This window comes from Squalius cephalus (assembly GCF_949319135.1).
Source record: "Squalius cephalus genome assembly, chromosome: 2".
In the NCBI taxonomy this organism is placed as follows: Eukaryota; Metazoa; Chordata; class Actinopteri; order Cypriniformes; family Leuciscidae; genus Squalius; species Squalius cephalus.
In genome coordinates, this window is record NC_137123.1 from 23,671,411 (window position 1) to 23,688,845 (window position 17,435).

General features: G+C 39.6%; 2 protein-coding genes across 2 annotated transcripts; both read left to right on the forward strand.

The window, feature by feature from the left end:
* The first annotated feature begins 214 nt into the window (after positions 1–214).
* On the forward strand, positions 215–6,628 carry mogs (mannosyl-oligosaccharide glucosidase). The gene is made up of 5 exons (XM_079851550.1): positions 215–302; positions 677–1,081; positions 1,203–1,426; positions 2,806–2,999; positions 3,215–6,628. The coding sequence occupies exons 2-5, from the start codon at positions 730–732 to the stop codon at positions 4,977–4,979; spliced, it is 2,535 nt and encodes an 844-aa protein (XP_079707676.1). The 5' UTR covers positions 215–302; positions 677–729; the 3' UTR covers positions 4,980–6,628.
* Positions 6,629–14,049: 7,421 nt separating this feature from the next.
* LOC307154803 (uncharacterized protein) lies at positions 14,050–16,506 on the forward strand. The gene is made up of 2 exons (XM_079864893.1): positions 14,050–14,413; positions 14,593–16,506. Exons 1-2 carry the CDS (start codon positions 14,257–14,259, stop codon positions 15,852–15,854), a joined length of 1,419 nt encoding a protein of 472 aa, XP_079721019.1. The 5' UTR covers positions 14,050–14,256; the 3' UTR covers positions 15,855–16,506.
* The last annotated feature ends 929 nt before the right edge of the window (positions 16,507–17,435 follow it).

The window sequence follows — 17,435 nt, forward strand, 5'->3', positions numbered from 1 at the left end:
ATTGGTCTCCCTTGACTTTATATGGATGGAAAAACACCGAGACATTTTTCAGAATATGTTGTTCTCTAAAAAGAAAGAAAGCCACATATGATTTGTGAAATGATGCTGACGACTAACGCGTGAGGTGTAAACTACGACAGAATTTTCAGTTTTGTCTTTAGCCAGCAATAGTAAATCACTGGAGGACTTTTATTTTGAACATGCATCTATGTTTGTTGTCAGCTTGACAGCTTCGAAAAGAAAGGCGGAAGTGACCGTGCTGCTGATTACAATGTTCAGTAGAGTACTGACACGTACATAAGGTAACGTCATTATTAGTATAATTTGTGTGTGCCTTGCTGTAGTCGATTTTTTCATTGCCTCGTCCACATTTAGTGCAGAGAATGAACATTGCAGACGCGTTAAATAGACACTGACGAGCTGAATCTCATTCATTCATTCATCATTTCATTCGTTCGTTCGTTCATTCATTTCCTCATTCCTTTTTTTCAGTTAGCCAATTCAATTAGCAGAATCTTGTCATAGACAGGTCTAACATTATAACCATATTTTAGGGGCTTGTATTCCCGTAAATGCATTACTATAAGACTGATATAGTTTATGAGCTTATGCTGCAATCACTGTGTCAACAGTCTAAACCTGAAGTCAAAACCTCTTGACTTTTGGTGATTTTCAGGTGCATTTGAATGATTGTCATCCTCGGACCGGCTTGGTCAGGTCAAAAGAAAGATGGGTCGGCGGAGGAAGAGGGTTGCAAGTGGTGATGGTGTGTTACCTAGCCCAAGAAAGGAGGAAAAAGCACCTGTTCCACCACGCAAGGAGAAGAAAAAGAAAACTGACATTGGGAAGGTGTTTATCAATATATCCATCGGTTTGTGTATCTTCAGTCTCATCTGGTTCTTCTATGCCCTTTATATGCGCTCATCCTTGGCCAGGAGGGTCATGACCTTGCACCCTTCTCCACGGGTCTTGGATGCTAATAGTTCAAGTCCTGCTGTATCTCCCGAAAGATATTGGGGCTCCTACCGGCCTCAGGTGTACTTCGGGATGAAAACAAGAAGTCCTAGATCTGTTGTGACAGGTGGGGTGCCTTAAATTCACACTCTGTCTTCATGCACCAGTTGCTTTCTGTCTATATTTTTATGTGTCTTTTTGATGTTGTTAGGCTATTACAACTTTGCCTTTTCTATTGATTTATTTAGGCTTAATGTGGATGCGTCAGTTCACTGATATGGATGGAAATCTTAGGCACACTTGTGAGCAAGGCGACCATTTGCAGGGCTACGGATGGATAATGCATGATGGAGTATCTTTTGGAGTCCAGGAGATCCATGACCGTGATTTTACACTGACCACAGAGTTTGTGAAGCGTATGGGTGGAGATCATGGTGGAGACTGGACGTGGAGGATTACTGCAAAACAACATGTACGTAGAGAGTAATGCTCTTACAGTTTATGTGTTTAAAAGCCAGCATTATCTGATTTATTATTATAAAATTGTTAAATACTGTATAAGGATATTTTATTGTAATATAATGGGAGTAATGTACAATACAAATATGAATTGTTTTCATTGCTCATAGTCTGGGGAGTTTTGATAATTAAAGTGTACTTTTTTCCCCCACTTTGTGAGAAAATGCACTTCTTGGTTTCATGAAGAACACTTTTATTTAGTATAATCATTAATATTGCAATAATATTGCTTGATTTCAAATACATGTGAAATTATTAATAAAGAATAATAATAAATCAACATACATTAAAGCAGGGTTCACCAATCTCGGTCCCGGAGGGCTGCTGTCCTGCAGAGTTTAGCTCCAACCCCAATTAAACACACCTGAACCAGCTAATCAAGGTCTCACTATAGGCATACTAGAAACTTTCAAACAGGTGTGTTGGAGCTGGTTGGAGCTAAACTCTGCAGGACAGCGGCCCTCCAGGACCATGATTGGTGAACCCTGCATTAAAGGGTTAGTTCAACCAAAAATAAAATTTACCACATGATTTACTCACCCTCAAGTCATCCTAGGTGTATATGACATTCTTCTTTCAGACGAATACAATCGGAGTTATATTAAAAAATGTCCTGTCTCTTCCAGGCTTATAATGGCAGTGAATGGCAGTTTATGTTTTGAAGTCCATCAAAGTGCATCCATCCATAATAAAAGTAATCCACACGGCTCTGCGGGGGTTAATAAAGGCCTTTTTAAATGAATCTATGTGTTCGTGTAAGAAAAATATCCATATTTAAAACTTTATCTTCTAAAATAACTAGCTTTAAAAAAAGGTAATGGAACTTACTAAATGTTTAACCTCTGAAATATTTTATTGGCAAGAAATTGCTCCTTATGAGGGTAGTACGCACCCCTACACATAAACACTGTCACCACAGTATCAGTTCTCCCCCCAGCTCGCGCTGGAGATGTAATAAATGTAGGTTGTGTGCCCACTATGAAGTAGTCTCTATAAAATATTTTTCCAGTAATTAGAAATGATTGGAAATTTCTGAAAATGTATTAAGTAAAAAGTTGTGGGGACCTTGATACTTGTACAGGTTTAGGTATTTAAATCAGTCACCGATTGAAGGCCAAACTATCTTTTCCTTACCAATATAAAATTATGTGGATGAAATTTTTTAGTGGATATGTCAGATACTGTAGAGTATGCTAGACAGTATGTCAAATCTGCATATATATATATATATATATATATATTTAATTAATACATTTTTTTATATAATTTTTCGAATTATAATACACTATCGAAATTCATAACATCAAATCTGTCTTTGTTTCTGATTGGCAGAGCATTGCTTCCTCAGCTCCTGTGATCTCGCTGATGTTCTACGCTGCGACGGATATTCAAGGTTCATTGCAGGCTCATGTAGAGGAGAAAAATCGCTTGAGCTCTGTGACAGGAACTTCTGAGGAGCTTGGCAACTTCAAGATCACATTTGGCAAACCCACTGCAGGGGAGGGTGCTGGTGGCAAATATGCCAGGTATTTTACGTTGATTATACACTAGAAGCTTATTTAATAAACAAGTAATAAATGTGAACAATAGAAATAGGGAGGAATGTAGGTTTTCATGAATAATTATTCAGAATAAAAAACGAATTAAATATTAAATTAAAACAATATGTATTATAGTATTATATTAGTAAGTTAATAATATTTACTATTTACTGATAAATGACACTTTTTTTTCTTTTCAGATATAATTTCCTGCAAACTAGGAGCCCTGGCCTTGATAAGCTGACAGATATAGTGAAAAACAGCCTAAATCACAAATTTGTTTTCAGTCCCCCCAAAGGTGAAAAAAGATCTTATTTTGCCGTGGATTCTTACAAAGTCACTAACCACCAGAATCAACAGAAAGATCCCAAGATGGAGAGTGATTTTGTGGTGCATCAGGTGACCGTTCAAACCCCTTTCCAGATTGAAGTTTTGTTTGAATCTGGAAGCTTCCGTGAACGACCGAATCAACTTGTGGGCTCGGTGCTTACGGACGAGCTGGAGAAGCGAAAGATGGCTTTTGATGAGAAGTTTGAGGGTACATTTGGTCTCCAAGCAAAAGGATTCACATCGTCGCAGATCGAATTTGCCAAGGCAGCTTTAAGCAACATGCTTGGGGGCATGGGATATTTCTTTGGACAGTCTGTTGTACAGTCGGTTTATAATGAGCACCCTGTGCTTTACCCTGAGGGGCCGCTGTTTACGGCGGTTCCATCGCGATCTTTCTTTCCTAGGGGCTTTCTTTGGGACGAAGGATTTCATCAACTTCTCCTCAACAAATGGGACAGTCAGTTAACTCAGGGGGTCATTGCGCACTGGCTCGATCTCATCAACGTAGAGGGCTGGATACCACGTGAACAAATCTTGGATGATGAAGCACGCAGCAAAGTACCGTCCGAGTTTATAGTGCAGCACAACGAAAACGCAAACCCTCCCACGCTCTTCCTGGCCCTGCAGGAGTTGCTGGAGAAGCGGGATGCTCAACCAGAGTCGTTGTCCTCTCAGACCATGCTTCCTTTCTTGAGAAGGTTGTACCCAAGACTGCAGATTTGGTTTGAGTGGTTTAACACCACACAAGCCGGACCCATTGCCAACTCCTACCGTTGGCGAGGCAGGGACAAAGACACCAACCTTTTCTTAAACCCCAAGACCCTGACCTCTGGCCTGGACGACTACCCACGGGCTTCCCACCCATCTGCTGATGAGAGGCATGTAGACTTGTATTGCTGGATGACCCTTGCCTCTGGCATCATGGCGAATGTGGCACGAATACTCGGGGAACCCCACCAGGTGTATGAAAACACCCATCGCACCCTCAACAATAACGATCTGTTAAACGAACTGCACTGGTCCGAGAATCTGCACGCCTTCAGTGATTACGGTAATCACACCCAGGCAGTCTCACTTCAGCAGGAGAAAGTGTTTGTGCCTCCCGGACAACCACGGCACCAGTTCCCAGTCTCACGGTTGGTTCGCTCCGTTCGCAGAGCCCCTAAGCTGCAGTATGTGAATGCATTAGGCTACGTTAGCCTTTTTCCATTCTTGCTTCATATTTTGACACCAGACTCGCCAAAAATAGAGCATATTTTGAGAGACATTCGAGACTCTGAACGCCTTTGGACGCCCTATGGCCTGCGCTCACTCTCACGTGCAGATCCCCTCTATATGAAGAGGAACACGGAACACGACGCCCCCTACTGGCGAGGACCGATCTGGATCAACATCAACTATCTGGCTGTTAGAGCACTGCATCACTATGGCAGCATAGAAGGGCCATTCAAAGAGAAGGCAGCTACCCTCTACCAAGAGCTCAGGACTAACCTTATCAATAATGTTTACAAGCAGTATCTGGAAACAGGATACATCTGGGAGCAGTACAGTGATAGCACTGGAAGAGGGCAGGGTAGCCACCCCTTTACTGGCTGGTCGGCTCTGACTGTACTGATCATGGCTGAAGAGTATTGAAAATCAGTAGCAAGCCAGAAACAGAATGATAAATCATGATGATCAATTGGTGCCATATGTTTGCTACTACAAAGTGTATTTCATTTTTACGTAATTTAGATAATTGGTGGATTTTTTTTATTTTCTCATTTAATATAATAATTAAGAGCCTTGTTTGAATATTTCAATTTTACATCTGGTTTAATGTGATTAGGCTATATCCTCAGGTTTAAAGAGCCGTAAGACAGTGCACTTTTTTTTGGTCCATTGCTGTTTGGCTTCATTTGACAGAATAAATTGAAATCTTCTTATAAAATCTTTCTTCGGTTTAATTGAATCTCATACTTAAATATTCAAATCATATCTTTTTTTTGAATGGTGTTTCTTTAAAAGCATTGTGTTTTTTGTTTTTGTTTTTTTTTACTGATTATAGCCAGGATTTGCTACCTTGTACCGTATGTAATTAATGTGTTGGAATATAAATTGAACTGGCCATGCCTCACAGGAAGTTGAATTGCAATAACAGGAATATACTGAATTGCAATCTATATATCATTCTTTCTGTTCGTTTGGTCTACAGACATTTAAACTTCAAGTATTTTGTTTCTTTAGAACTTTTAAACAAGACTCTGTCAAGCCAACATTCAAAGTGTGTCTTTACAATTACAACTAATTAAATTAAATTTACAATTTTAATTTAATTTGCCAAGTAGTCTGTGTCTCTACATGTATTTTTATTCTGTTTCAGGTAGATCGTCTCAGTTTTCATTGAATCATAGAGATTAGTGAACATAAGGTAAGTGTGTGTCCAGAAGTCCAGTCAGAATTTCATGCCAAATGAAGACGAGTGTTTACACCTTTACATAAAGAGTGAGGTTCACTGAATTGCTTCATGTACACTGAAGCTAAAAGTCAATACAATCTGTATTTACAGAGTACTTAATGGTGCCATATTAAAAGGGGCTTAATAAGGATGAGCTGATGAGCCGGTTTCAGTGTGAGAGCGTTTTAAGGCCAGCTGATAGATCACTCGTTTTCCTTTCTGGACAGTTTTATGTTGCCACTGAAAATGTTACATTCATTGATCTTGTACTTTCATTTTTTTTTTAAGGATTATGTTGTACTCTACATTTCTTTTACAAATTCTGAAGAGTTGTCTCTAATGTAATGTCATAAAGAAGTGTAATATACATCAGGTTCTTATTGATGACCACTATTTTTTTGAGTACAGAGGAAGTTTAAACACACAAAACTGTCACATATTAATTATGTAGCATAATTTAAAACAGTTGTTATTAATTCCTGGTAGTATTTGAACCAGAACAGGCTTCCTGCTTTCATTCAGCTGAGCTGCAGTAGGCCTACCTGTAGGTATCAACATAATTTAATTCAAATATATGCAGTATATTAGTAGCCTATATTCAATTGCTGTTACTTATTTAGAAGTCTACCTTATAGTATATTATTGGCATTCAGTATGTAGGTTTACAATGAAGCAAGGGCATCCAAGAGGAAAGGTAGGCAAGGTTGTAGATGGATCGTTGTTTAAGTGTATTGTTAATGATAAAAGTTTAAAAGTGTTGACATCTCTCTGTTTACACTGTCTCGGTTGCGTCAACAGTGTTTGGGAGACTTAAGCCTGTTGATGAGTCATGCTGTATTTGGTATTTAAAAAAAAAAAAAAATTATTTCAACTTTTCAGAACCATGTGGCAACGTCAGCATTCTGACGAATGATCAGAGAGGAAACAAACACACATCTTCCTCTATATTCGCATTCCCCTTGGGCATCATAGCATGTGTTGCCATTTGAAATGCATCTCATAGTTTTTGGTTGTTCAGTGTGACTAAAACATTCAGTGCGCAATCCCCCTCCCTCTCCCCAGACCCACGGTACAATGGGATAATAGCCAAAACAGCATTAGCGAGATCTAACGCACAGGCATAAATAGATGAGTCAGAGTTCCTCCATTTGCGCATTGATGAGATCCTGAGATGAGCCTCTATTTGCATCCATTGGTTAGAGTAGTTGGGGCATATTTACGTGAGTCACACTTTCTTTTGTCCCGTAATGGGACAATTATTGCATTAAATTCTCAAAGCTTACAGTTTTATGAAGCGTGAAGGTTTCATTTGCTGATTATATTAACTGACGGATAAGAACGGAGCTGTTCATTCACACCTCGTTCAGTCAAGCTCAAAAGAATCAATAATACAGTGTGGAGAGTGTAATAATGGCACATGACTGCTAGGGGGAGCCATTTAGTCATGCTCTGTGCGTCAAAATAATTTATTTTTGTGACGCCAGGTCTGACAGTTCTGCCTTTAAACAAGCTATCAACTATAGAAGACTTGTCAGTTAAACCTCTTTAGATTTATACTGTCTTTCAATCCTTCCACTATCATTAGCCTAACAGATTGTGACATTGTCTTCTCAGGCCTTCAGCTGAGTGTGGCTCACAGTGCCAGTGGGTAAAGTCTTGTGTTTGTTATCCCTGACAGCGTTCTTTCCATCTGTCATAAGCACTTGTTACCTCAGTGAGTCGGGTTGGTGATGTAATCGCTGATACAGTGACGTTCAATGGCGAACATCTCCCACCACCACAGGCTGATATGCATCCCATGGGAGCTTGAGTTGCTGATCAACAAGCGCATGTAAAGCTTTCACCCTTTAGCAATGCAACCATCAAATCCAGTCCGCCATCATCTTTTCCCCCTCTCTGTACAGATTCTTTCTTTCCTACTTCCTCCCCCTCCTGTAGCCTTTGGAGCTTGCTCATAATCGACAGTGTAACCTCCAGACACCACTCTCGCGCACTCGATTCTAGGGCCGGGGCCCCGGTGCCACTCACCCCAAAACCCAACCTCCCTCAGCCAGCGCTGGTCTGTGTGGAGATTATGTAAGCCTGCCTCTATAAATAGTGGCACCCGGGATCTTTTGTCTTTACCTGCTCGCTCTTAGCCCAACAGTTTTATTTCTGGAGAGCTTGTGGAAGCAGTGCCATGCAGTGCGCCTGTTACCATAGTTACTTATGTTAGCGAGGAAAGGGAGAGAGAGAGACGCCACATTCTTATTTTGTTTCCTCATAGCAGCAGCAGTGCAATCTGTTTGAATAGACTCATCCCTTTTCAGTCTGTAGTTGTCCCTCAGAAAAGGTGATGAATTCTTTTATAGGCTTTTATTGAATCACCTTGATGGGGGTCAGTCGTTATGAAGCCTGCCTGTTGAAGAAATACGCTGTGCTAACTGCTCGAATTACACAGTAGGGAGAGAACTGCCATGCGAGTGCATGAGGAGTTTGTTGATTTCTCCAAATGGTTTAGGTTGCAGCTTGGGAGTTGAGGAAAAAGTAATGGGCCTCATCCCCAAAACAAGCAAGGGTGCTAAAACATTTAGCACCCTGCTGCGTAACATGAAGTGAGCCCTGTCGCTGTGGTGCTACGCTAATTTATCCTCATTTATTGTGATTAGATAACTCTAGGTAGCTGGAGGAGAGCCAGATTGGCCTGCTGGTGTGCTTCTGGAGCTGCGGCTCAGAGTAGAGAAGAGGTTGCTGGGAATGTGGGGGAGTCAGTCAGAGCGGGCGGGGAACTGCTGGAACCCTCCGCAGTCACGATCAGGAAGAAAGCCGAAGCTCCGGCCCCTCCCAGCCTGAAAGGCGAGGATGGATGTCCGGGGACAAGGGTGGGCGAGCACAAGGGTGTATTTCTGGAACTGCAAGGGAAACCTGCAGCTCGCTGAGTGGGGTTTTGGTTGTGCAATCGGGCTTCCCTAACCCCACTCCCACACTCCGTAGACGGAGGAGAGCGATAAGTCTCTGGTTGAAAAGAGCCATGCTTTCTGAAAGGGGTTCAGGCTCTAAAGCGAAGTCATGCATGCATGGGATTGCGAGTGAAAAGGGAAAAAGAAAGCAAAAATGATTTGGCAGAGTGATGCAAGCTTGCATTGAGTCGTGTTTCCGGTCGTGGAATCTCTGATGTTGGCGCTCCCAATCCCTTTTTTCGGTTTCTCATTGTTGCTATGGTTTGAGGAAGATGAGCCTTCATCCGGTGCCGTTGGGGGTTTGTAATATGGGACATATACTGCAGAAATGTGATGTGGAGGGCGTATGATTCCTCTGCCTCTTGAAACCCTATACCAGACGTTTTTGAAAGTACTCCAAAGCCCCTCTTATCAATACGTACTTCATGCATGGCAAGCCCATAAGTTAGATCTTTTTACAATTGGTAAATCAGTTATCTTATCGTAATATTTTAGATGAATCCTTCTTATTTCTTTTTATAGATGCAAAACTTTCTTTTTTGCAGTGCTGCTTCTTCCCTCAGCTCAATCATTGCCTTGGGAATTTGTCAAATTATGTGTGGATACGATTATACCATTTGTTAATGGTGTTGTTGAGCGTTCTACAAAAATGCTGCTATGAACAGATGGATCACAAGCAGAAAAGAAAATGAGTGAAGACTTAGTAGAGATGCAGCATTCATTTTATTTTCACATGCTTTGCACTGTCAGGAGCTTGTTTTGACCAACCAATATGATCTATAGACATCATGTATTTTGCAATTCGATTGTTTAAAGCTCTCAAATCAATGACTGAATGGACTCGAGATATATGTAGATGTTGCAGTGCCAGCTCAGATCATCCGATCTGAAAATACCGACACATCGATGGTCTCATTACACTTTTACCTTCATTGCATTTCTTTGGTGTAATAATCTTGGTAAGTGCAGGAATTACATAAATCCATTACTGAGCTCCGTGGCATTTTGCAGAGGCGAGAGGTGAGCGCTACTCGGCAGTTATCACAACAGCGTCTCAGTGTTGTGAACTCTTTAAGAGAAGAGCTTTTTAATAGGTTTAGGTCAACTGGGAGAGACCACTGGAGAGGGGTATATTAGGGCCTCGAATAGGGGAAAGTAGCGTGATGCGAACAGTTACCTCCAGAAAATGTCAAACTCGTTGTTAAGTACGATTTTGTATCATCATAATAAGAGGGATATTTCGTGCACTGCCAAACCCAGTTCCATCATGCATGCTGATGCTTCTTTGTCATCGTGCATATGTATTTATGGAAACCTATTGTACTCCTAAATGGGTTACATCTACATGCCAATCTATTTACTCAGGCCTGTTCCAAAATAAATGAAAAATACTGCAACTGCCAATACTTAATGCACATGCTGATAAATACAAAAAAAAGCCATAAATAAATAGATTTGGTTGAGCTAAGGATACTTGAGTAGGCTTGTGCTATAATGAGTGCCTCGCTTTTTGCAGCCCACTGCTCAAGATATTCTTCCTCATATCTTATTTTTTTCTTTCATTGGTGCTCCAGTGGCCTGTGCAAAGTAATAGTGTACAAGAGTGGCAATCACTGCTGGATGGGGCAAACTAGAGTTCTCTGGTGATTTTGAAGGCACCTGAACCTCGCATAAAGTTTCCGCCTACCTGCTACAGGACAAGTGGACATCACCGTACCCCTTCTGTGGTTCCTTCACTGGTGTTTTGCACAGGGGTTTAGCTGGTCATTAGCGGCTTCAAGCTGGTAGACCATCTTGAACCAGCAGTGCAAGCTGTTTTTTGAACATAGTGGTTGGTCAACCTTCCACATTCAGCAACACAGCTTCTAGGTTAAACTGGATTTTAGCTGTACCAGGGAATTGTAGCTGTAGAGAGTACAGCCACCATTGTAGGAGTTCCCTGCATGTGCAACTGTAATCCAGGTAAAAAAGAATTTGGCTAAGAAGCTTCAAAACATAAATAGGATTTTTTATTTTATTATTCCAAAATCTAGGCTACATTTTCATTTAAATGCCTTCTTAGAAAAACTTAATGCCTTATTTTTCATTAGCTTTCAATATTGCTTTAATTTCTTGCATGAAGAGGCAAAATTCTAGAAATTAGCCTGATTCAACACCTTTGGATATGATAACAGTACATGGGTTGATGATAAATTAGGATGTGGAAGTGGAAGTGGAAAAAAACAACAACAATTAAAAAGTCCACAATAATTTTCAACAGAAAACAAACAAACGTTTTAATAACTAAGAATGAAAGCAGAGGATACTTTTCTTGCACCTTTAAAATTTAAAATAATGCTTTTCTATTTTAATATAGTTTAAAATGAAATTTATTTCTGTGATGCAAAGCTGACATCAGACATTACTCCAGTCTTCAGTGTCACATGATCCTTCAGAAATCATTCTAATATGCTGATTTATTATCAGTGTTGGAAACATGGAAACAGTTGTGCTGCTTAATATTTTTACTTTTTTCAGGAATCTTTGATGAATAAAAACAAAAGTTTAAAAAAAGAACAGCATTTATTTAAAATAGAAATCTTTTGTAACAATATTCATATACTATATATAAATGCTTTTGAATATACCTGTTCAAAAGTTTGGGGTCAGTCATTTTTTTCTTTCTTTCTTTTTTTTTTTTTTTTTTTTTTTTTTTTTTTTTTTTTGAAAGAAACAGGATGTGTTAAATTGATAAAAAGTTGGAGAAGATTTCTATTTTGAATAAATGCCATTTTATTTAACTTTTTATTCATCAATGAATCCTGAAAAATCACAGGTTCCATATATATAAAGCAGCACAACACAAGCAGTTTCCAACATTGATAAGTATCAAATCAGCATATTATGATTTCTGAAGGATCATGTATCACTGAAGACTGGAGTAATTATGCTGAAAATCCAGCTTTGCATCACAGAAATAAAGTACATTTTAAAGTATGTTAAAATAAAATTACATATTTTAAATTGTAATAATATTTCATAATATTGTTTTTTTTTCTGTATTTTTGATCAAATAAATGCAGCCATTGAGACTTCTTTCAGAGACTTCTTTCAAAAACATTTTAAAAATCTTACCAACCCCAAACTTTTGCTCAGAAGTGCATAGTCATAACATATTTAGTCAAACCTGTTTTAGGTATTATAGTTGTTGTTGCTGCCCTTGTTGTACCAGGTGCCGCTGTAGACTGTAGAGTTGAAGTGGAATCTGGTGCTGTAAAGTTGAAGTGGAATCTGGTGCTGCAGTTCTCAATGTTCTTTCAGCACTTGTACCTACTGCAATTGTAGTTTTTAAGCTTTCAAAACTAACTCCTGTTCCTGATGTGGCTGGCAGATTTGCAGATGAAATGGCAGTTCCTGTTACTTCTGGAGCATTTGAGCCATCCATTACAGTTGTTGTGTACTTTATTTTTTTTACCCATAAAAAATTATATCTGGTGTCTGAATAACTTTTGGATTGACTGTCCATTTTAACGTCGTTCCCACTATATTTCTTTTGTTTATGTTGTTTGTTAGCTGTATTGAGGTAGTTGCTGGTACACATACATTATACATACATATATATATATATATATATACATACATACATATACACACACACACACACACACACACATATATATATATATATATATATATATATACACATGTACATATATACATACATACACACGTACATGTGTATATATATATATATATATATATATATATATATATATATATATATATATAGGCATATATATATATACACATACATATATATACATACACATACACATATATACATATTGGGGTGTGGGGTGAAAATACCAATGTGCCTAAGACTTTTGCAGAATAGTGTGTATATTTGGTGTAGTGTGTACAGTAGTGTGTATTGTATGCTATAATTATACTATATATCTTTTTTTTTTAATGTGACAATTTTAAGAAATAAATTATTAGGCCAACTTGCATTTCTTTATTTTTTGTAAGACTTTATTTACAATTTTCTACCCTTAAACAGCCTAGACATTTTTGACTGTTACTTAAAACATCTACATGACTTTTCATTCAGAAATTGAAACCATGTTAATCACAGAATAGGAATTTGTAAGTATATTTGTATGCATTTCTTTTACATTTTGTTTAACTCTTGAGGGAGGGAGGGATAGGCAAGGGGAAAAAGAAACCGTTTACCGTTCTACTGTTATATTAAACCCATAGCAAGAATGTCACCATTATGGCTTCGTACACAGACTGCAGGCCGTGAACTATAATTGTAGAATGGAGTAGCCTGCTATTTCAAGTGGCGCTCTCCATGGTGCTGGACAGCAGTGCACTTTTCTTACCACCAGCTCTGCGCGACGGATGCCAGAGCGTCTCCACAACCTATTGTTTGGGGTAAATATTTACCTTCGATTCAGGGCCATATTACTTCATTTTGTACATTATAATTAGTTTTCATTTCTGTTCATTTTCTTATGACCCAGCAAGTGTAGGCCTTTTCTGTATCATAGTATACCTAGTCTACGAGCAGATATAATATATCCTGCTCGAGTTCTGGAAAACTGGAATTTTGGATGCGGTGCTGACAGCTTGGTCAAAGGAATGGCAAAGCATTAGCTCGTTAATAAGGTGATAGGCCAACTATTTTACTTTTAAAAGCGGGGATATGAATGAGTGTTTCTTTCCACGCGTTATGCTACATATTGTATCACCGCATGCCTTTTTACATCATAATTCATTTGCATGACAAACTGAATGATATATACATTAACAGTCAGTTAATTGCTGAAGTTAATTTTTCGTTATGCTTGAAAGTTTGTACAGCTTGTGAAATGTCTAGTAGTAAATAAGTTTTACAAGACGTTATAAAACGAAATCAAAGGAAATTGACTGAAATTCGATGTCGATTTTTGAGCTTTGTTTGACAGACTGAAAATGACACTTGTATATTCTGTGACTTAAACACTTTGCGTTTATTTTCGTCATGAACGCGTGCATATGTTGGCAATTTAAAAACGCAATCTAATGCATAGGGCTTAATTTTGAATTAGCAAAGAGACATGCATAGCTGAAGCCATGGCTCTCCCTCGTTCCCTTACACTTAACGAAAGACTTGTTGAAGCGTCAGAACCGTAACTCTCCTTTTTTGGGGAAGCCCGTCATATCCTCTGTCCATATATGGTCACGAAGATGACACGCAGCGGGGAATCCTCTCACTGGAGACAATGAATGGGGAGGAGGGCTGATCGGTGAGACGGAGTGTATAAAAGCCGAGCGAAGGGAAGCCGTTGGTGTGAGAATCAACAGATCTACACTACAGATAGCTGGAGAGCTATATTACTTTGACGCAGATCTCAAAAAGGGGGAATTCCAAAGTATTTACATTTCTTTTTTGGACGAACGCCTTCACGGACTTAACTATCGGATCCGTTTTTTGCTCTTTCTTGTGTTTGCAATAGCCCCTTATCAATAACCTGTTCGGACTGACAGCCATTGGAAAGCCATTTACGGAAAGATGCTTAACAACATGGATTTGAACTCTCAAGATTCTTTCTACTCGCAGTTTGAGAACTGTAACAGTTCTGCGATAGGGATGGAAACTCACGGCTCCAAAGACAGCCAGGATGTTTTCATGGATTCTGGAAGGACAGCACCTGCCCAGTTTGCACACGGTGAGTTTCTGGCAGATTGTAAAAATTCTAGCTCTGTTAATTATAGACCAGATTTCAGTACTGCTGCATGAAATATAATATATAGTGCAAGTTAATTCAAGGCACTCACGAAACTATAACTGATTGCACATTTCACTGAAGGCACTGACGCATGTCTGCTTTTTTTCTCTCCATATCAGGTGCGCCTATTACCCCCAAAACGGAGCCCACGAGTACAGATCAGTATAACTCTTGTCAGGGGCCGAAAGAAAGCTACGCAACCTCCTTAGCTTACTCAGGCAGCTTCTATGTGGAAACATCTCAAGGAACACCTTGCAGCACGGAAACACTGCTTAACATGATCACCGAAATCGTTGGCATCTCAACAACCCCTGTGTCGGATGCGCAACAGTGTGCTGACGGTACCATGAACGCAAGCCGTAGCAGTTTTGGCGACGAGGGGGTCCAAACGCAGGCCTCCACGTGCACCACCCCGCCGCTGTATTCCCCGGGACAGACAAGCCACAGTTACCCGGACTCCCAGACCGCCACGCAGGCCCAAGACTCCGCTGCATCGCATTTAAACTTTCGCTCCTCTGCGCAAGACGCAGAGCCGCTGTCCGAGAGCGCGACATTCCCGGTGGTCATCAAAAATGAATTCGAGAGCAGTTGTTACGAGTGGGGGACCTTCAATAAGTCATACTTGGATGCTGGCTTCCAGTCAGAGGCATTCTCCATGTCGAATAGTTTTCAAGCTGATCAACAGGTGGACGTGAAAGAACTTTTAGACTCTTATTCTCCCATTTGCTCAAACCCAGAGACTGAATTCAAAGTGGAGAGCACTTTAAAACAGGAGCAGTGCTTTGGAGATTCTTGCACACAGGGCTTCAACGCTCCCATGTTTAACTACTCCACCCCAGTTATGGATATCCCACCCACCAGTCTATTAAAACCGTCCATTTATCCAAACATTGAACTCCAGTCCAGTTGCGACACAACCTACTCGACTTCCACAATAGACTCGGTTCTGTATTCATCTTTATTGCCCGAGTCTTTCAGTCAAACTTACACACGGGCTCAGAAGCCTAATCGCGTAAGAAAGAGCCCTGCCTCTTCTACCGGGCCGGCCAAGGAGAAACCCTTCACGTGTCCGATGGAGACCTGCGACCGGCGCTTCTCTCGGTCGGATGAGCTCAACAGGCACATCCGCATCCACACGGGACACAAACCTTTCCAGTGCCGCATCTGTTTACGGAGCTTCAGCAGAAGCGACCATCTCACCACACACACCCGCACTCACACCGGTGAGAAACCCTTTTCTTGTGATGTGTGCGGCAAACGCTTTGCCAGGAGCGACGAAAGGAAACGGCACGGCCGGGTGCATCTTAAACAGAAAGAAAAGATGGAGCTGAAGCCACAAGTAGTTAACGCGTGGCCGTTTACTTTGCCCGAGGCCATTTAAGCGACAATTGTGATAATGAGCGCTCGTTGTGCGTGATGTCAAATCTTACCGTCTTGGAAGATTCAAGCTTACTAAAACAGTTGCTTAGGCTACTACAGAATACAACTCCAAAGCTCAAGTGAACGTCGTGGCAACTGAATCAAGCGACCCGCATGAGTGTAAAGGTCCACTGAGGTGACGGATCCCCTTTTCGTGAAATAGGGGATAGAATTTTAATACTGGACCTTCCACAATGAACCTTGCGTGCAGCTTGAGGTGTGTGCAGCAAGTGCATAAACCTAAATCAAGTGTTTTTTTTATTTATAAACTCCTCGACCATTATATTTCTTAATCGAGGAGCGTGTTTTGCAGAACACATGAACTGCAGTTCAGCACTTTTACTATGGAACAGCTCCAACCTCGACCTTGCATTGTAATGCGGCAGTAAAACGCACAGCTGGAATGTATTGCACTTATCTCCACTTTCGAACTTAAAATTGTTTTAATTCGTGCTTTTTGGTCTTTTCTATTTTAACGCTGTCACCTGTTTAAGAATTCTTAAAAAAATGCATGTATATGTTTACGTGATATTAATAATCACCGAGAGATGCTTCGCAGCACAAGTCAGATTTACCTCGTTTTACAACATGGTGGCATTATTGATTCATTCGTGCCAAGGTTTTTACAGCGTATTTTCCCCTTTATATAAATATATATATATATATATATGTTTCATTTTGTTGCTATGCTAGCAAATAGTAATTGTGTTGTACAATTAAAGAATCCAGTTCTAATGTTGTCAAATTTACACAGCTAATGGGAAGAAATAAATACATTTATATGCCAATGATCATTTGTATTTTTCTAACAAGTGCTACTTTTTACATTTTATTTTGAACTGAAAGACTATTTATATCCTTATTTTTGATGTGTCCCTTGTGTTATGGAAAGCACAAGCTCCACAAAACATGTCTTGAATTTCTTCAGTCCATAATTATAATAGAATATTTGAATGTATTAAGCCAGTTTTAATACCATTGTCTACCCTAGGTATCTTCAATTCAATAACAGTTTTTTTTTTAAACCAGATACTTGTGTGTTATTGTGTGACCTTGTGACCCTAATTCATGAATTATGAATTATCTAGTTCACATGGCTCCTTTATTTTGTGATGTGATGAGAAAAAAAAAAAAAAAAAATTAGAATAGCACAGGTTTCGACAGTGCTGTTGAGTGATTAGAAAAGCATACGTTGCTACGGTTTTCAGTAGTTCTTTCACATGATGCTAGACCAGTTTCGACATGCCTTTCAGTCTGAAAGCTTTTTGTATTGTACTAGCTGAATTAATTAATAGAGGTAATGGGGAAAATGTAGAAAATGTGAACTTGCCTTAAATTATAATAATCATACTGGAGAAATGATTTTGTACATATCAAGAACGTTTATACGCAATAATTTGGATGAACGTTGATGTTTGTTATTTTTATGACAAATATTTATGAATAAAACAATTTCTTGAGGTGTTTAAAGAGAAAGCTTTTCACTGAGAATGGTCATTCAAATGATACGGGTATAAGCAACATTTGCTATAAATGTTATTTT

Bases quoted from the DNA above. Each gene is read 5' to 3' on its own strand.
- mogs (XM_079851550.1), top strand. From the start codon at position 730: ATGGGTCGGCGGAGGAAGAGGGTTGCAAGTGGTGATGGTGTGTTACCT. The intron at 1,082-1,202 runs GTGGGGTGCCTT...TGATTTATTTAG, and splicing joins TCCTAGATCTGTTGTGACAG to GCTTAATGTGGATGCGTCAG. The intron at 3,000-3,214 runs GTATTTTACGTT...TTTTCTTTTCAG, and splicing joins GCTGGTGGCAAATATGCCAG to ATATAATTTCCTGCAAACTA.
- LOC307154803 (XM_079864893.1), top strand. From the start codon at position 14,257: ATGCTTAACAACATGGATTTGAACTCTCAAGATTCTTTCTACTCGCAG. The intron at 14,414-14,592 runs GTGAGTTTCTGG...TCTCCATATCAG, and splicing joins ACCTGCCCAGTTTGCACACG to GTGCGCCTATTACCCCCAAA.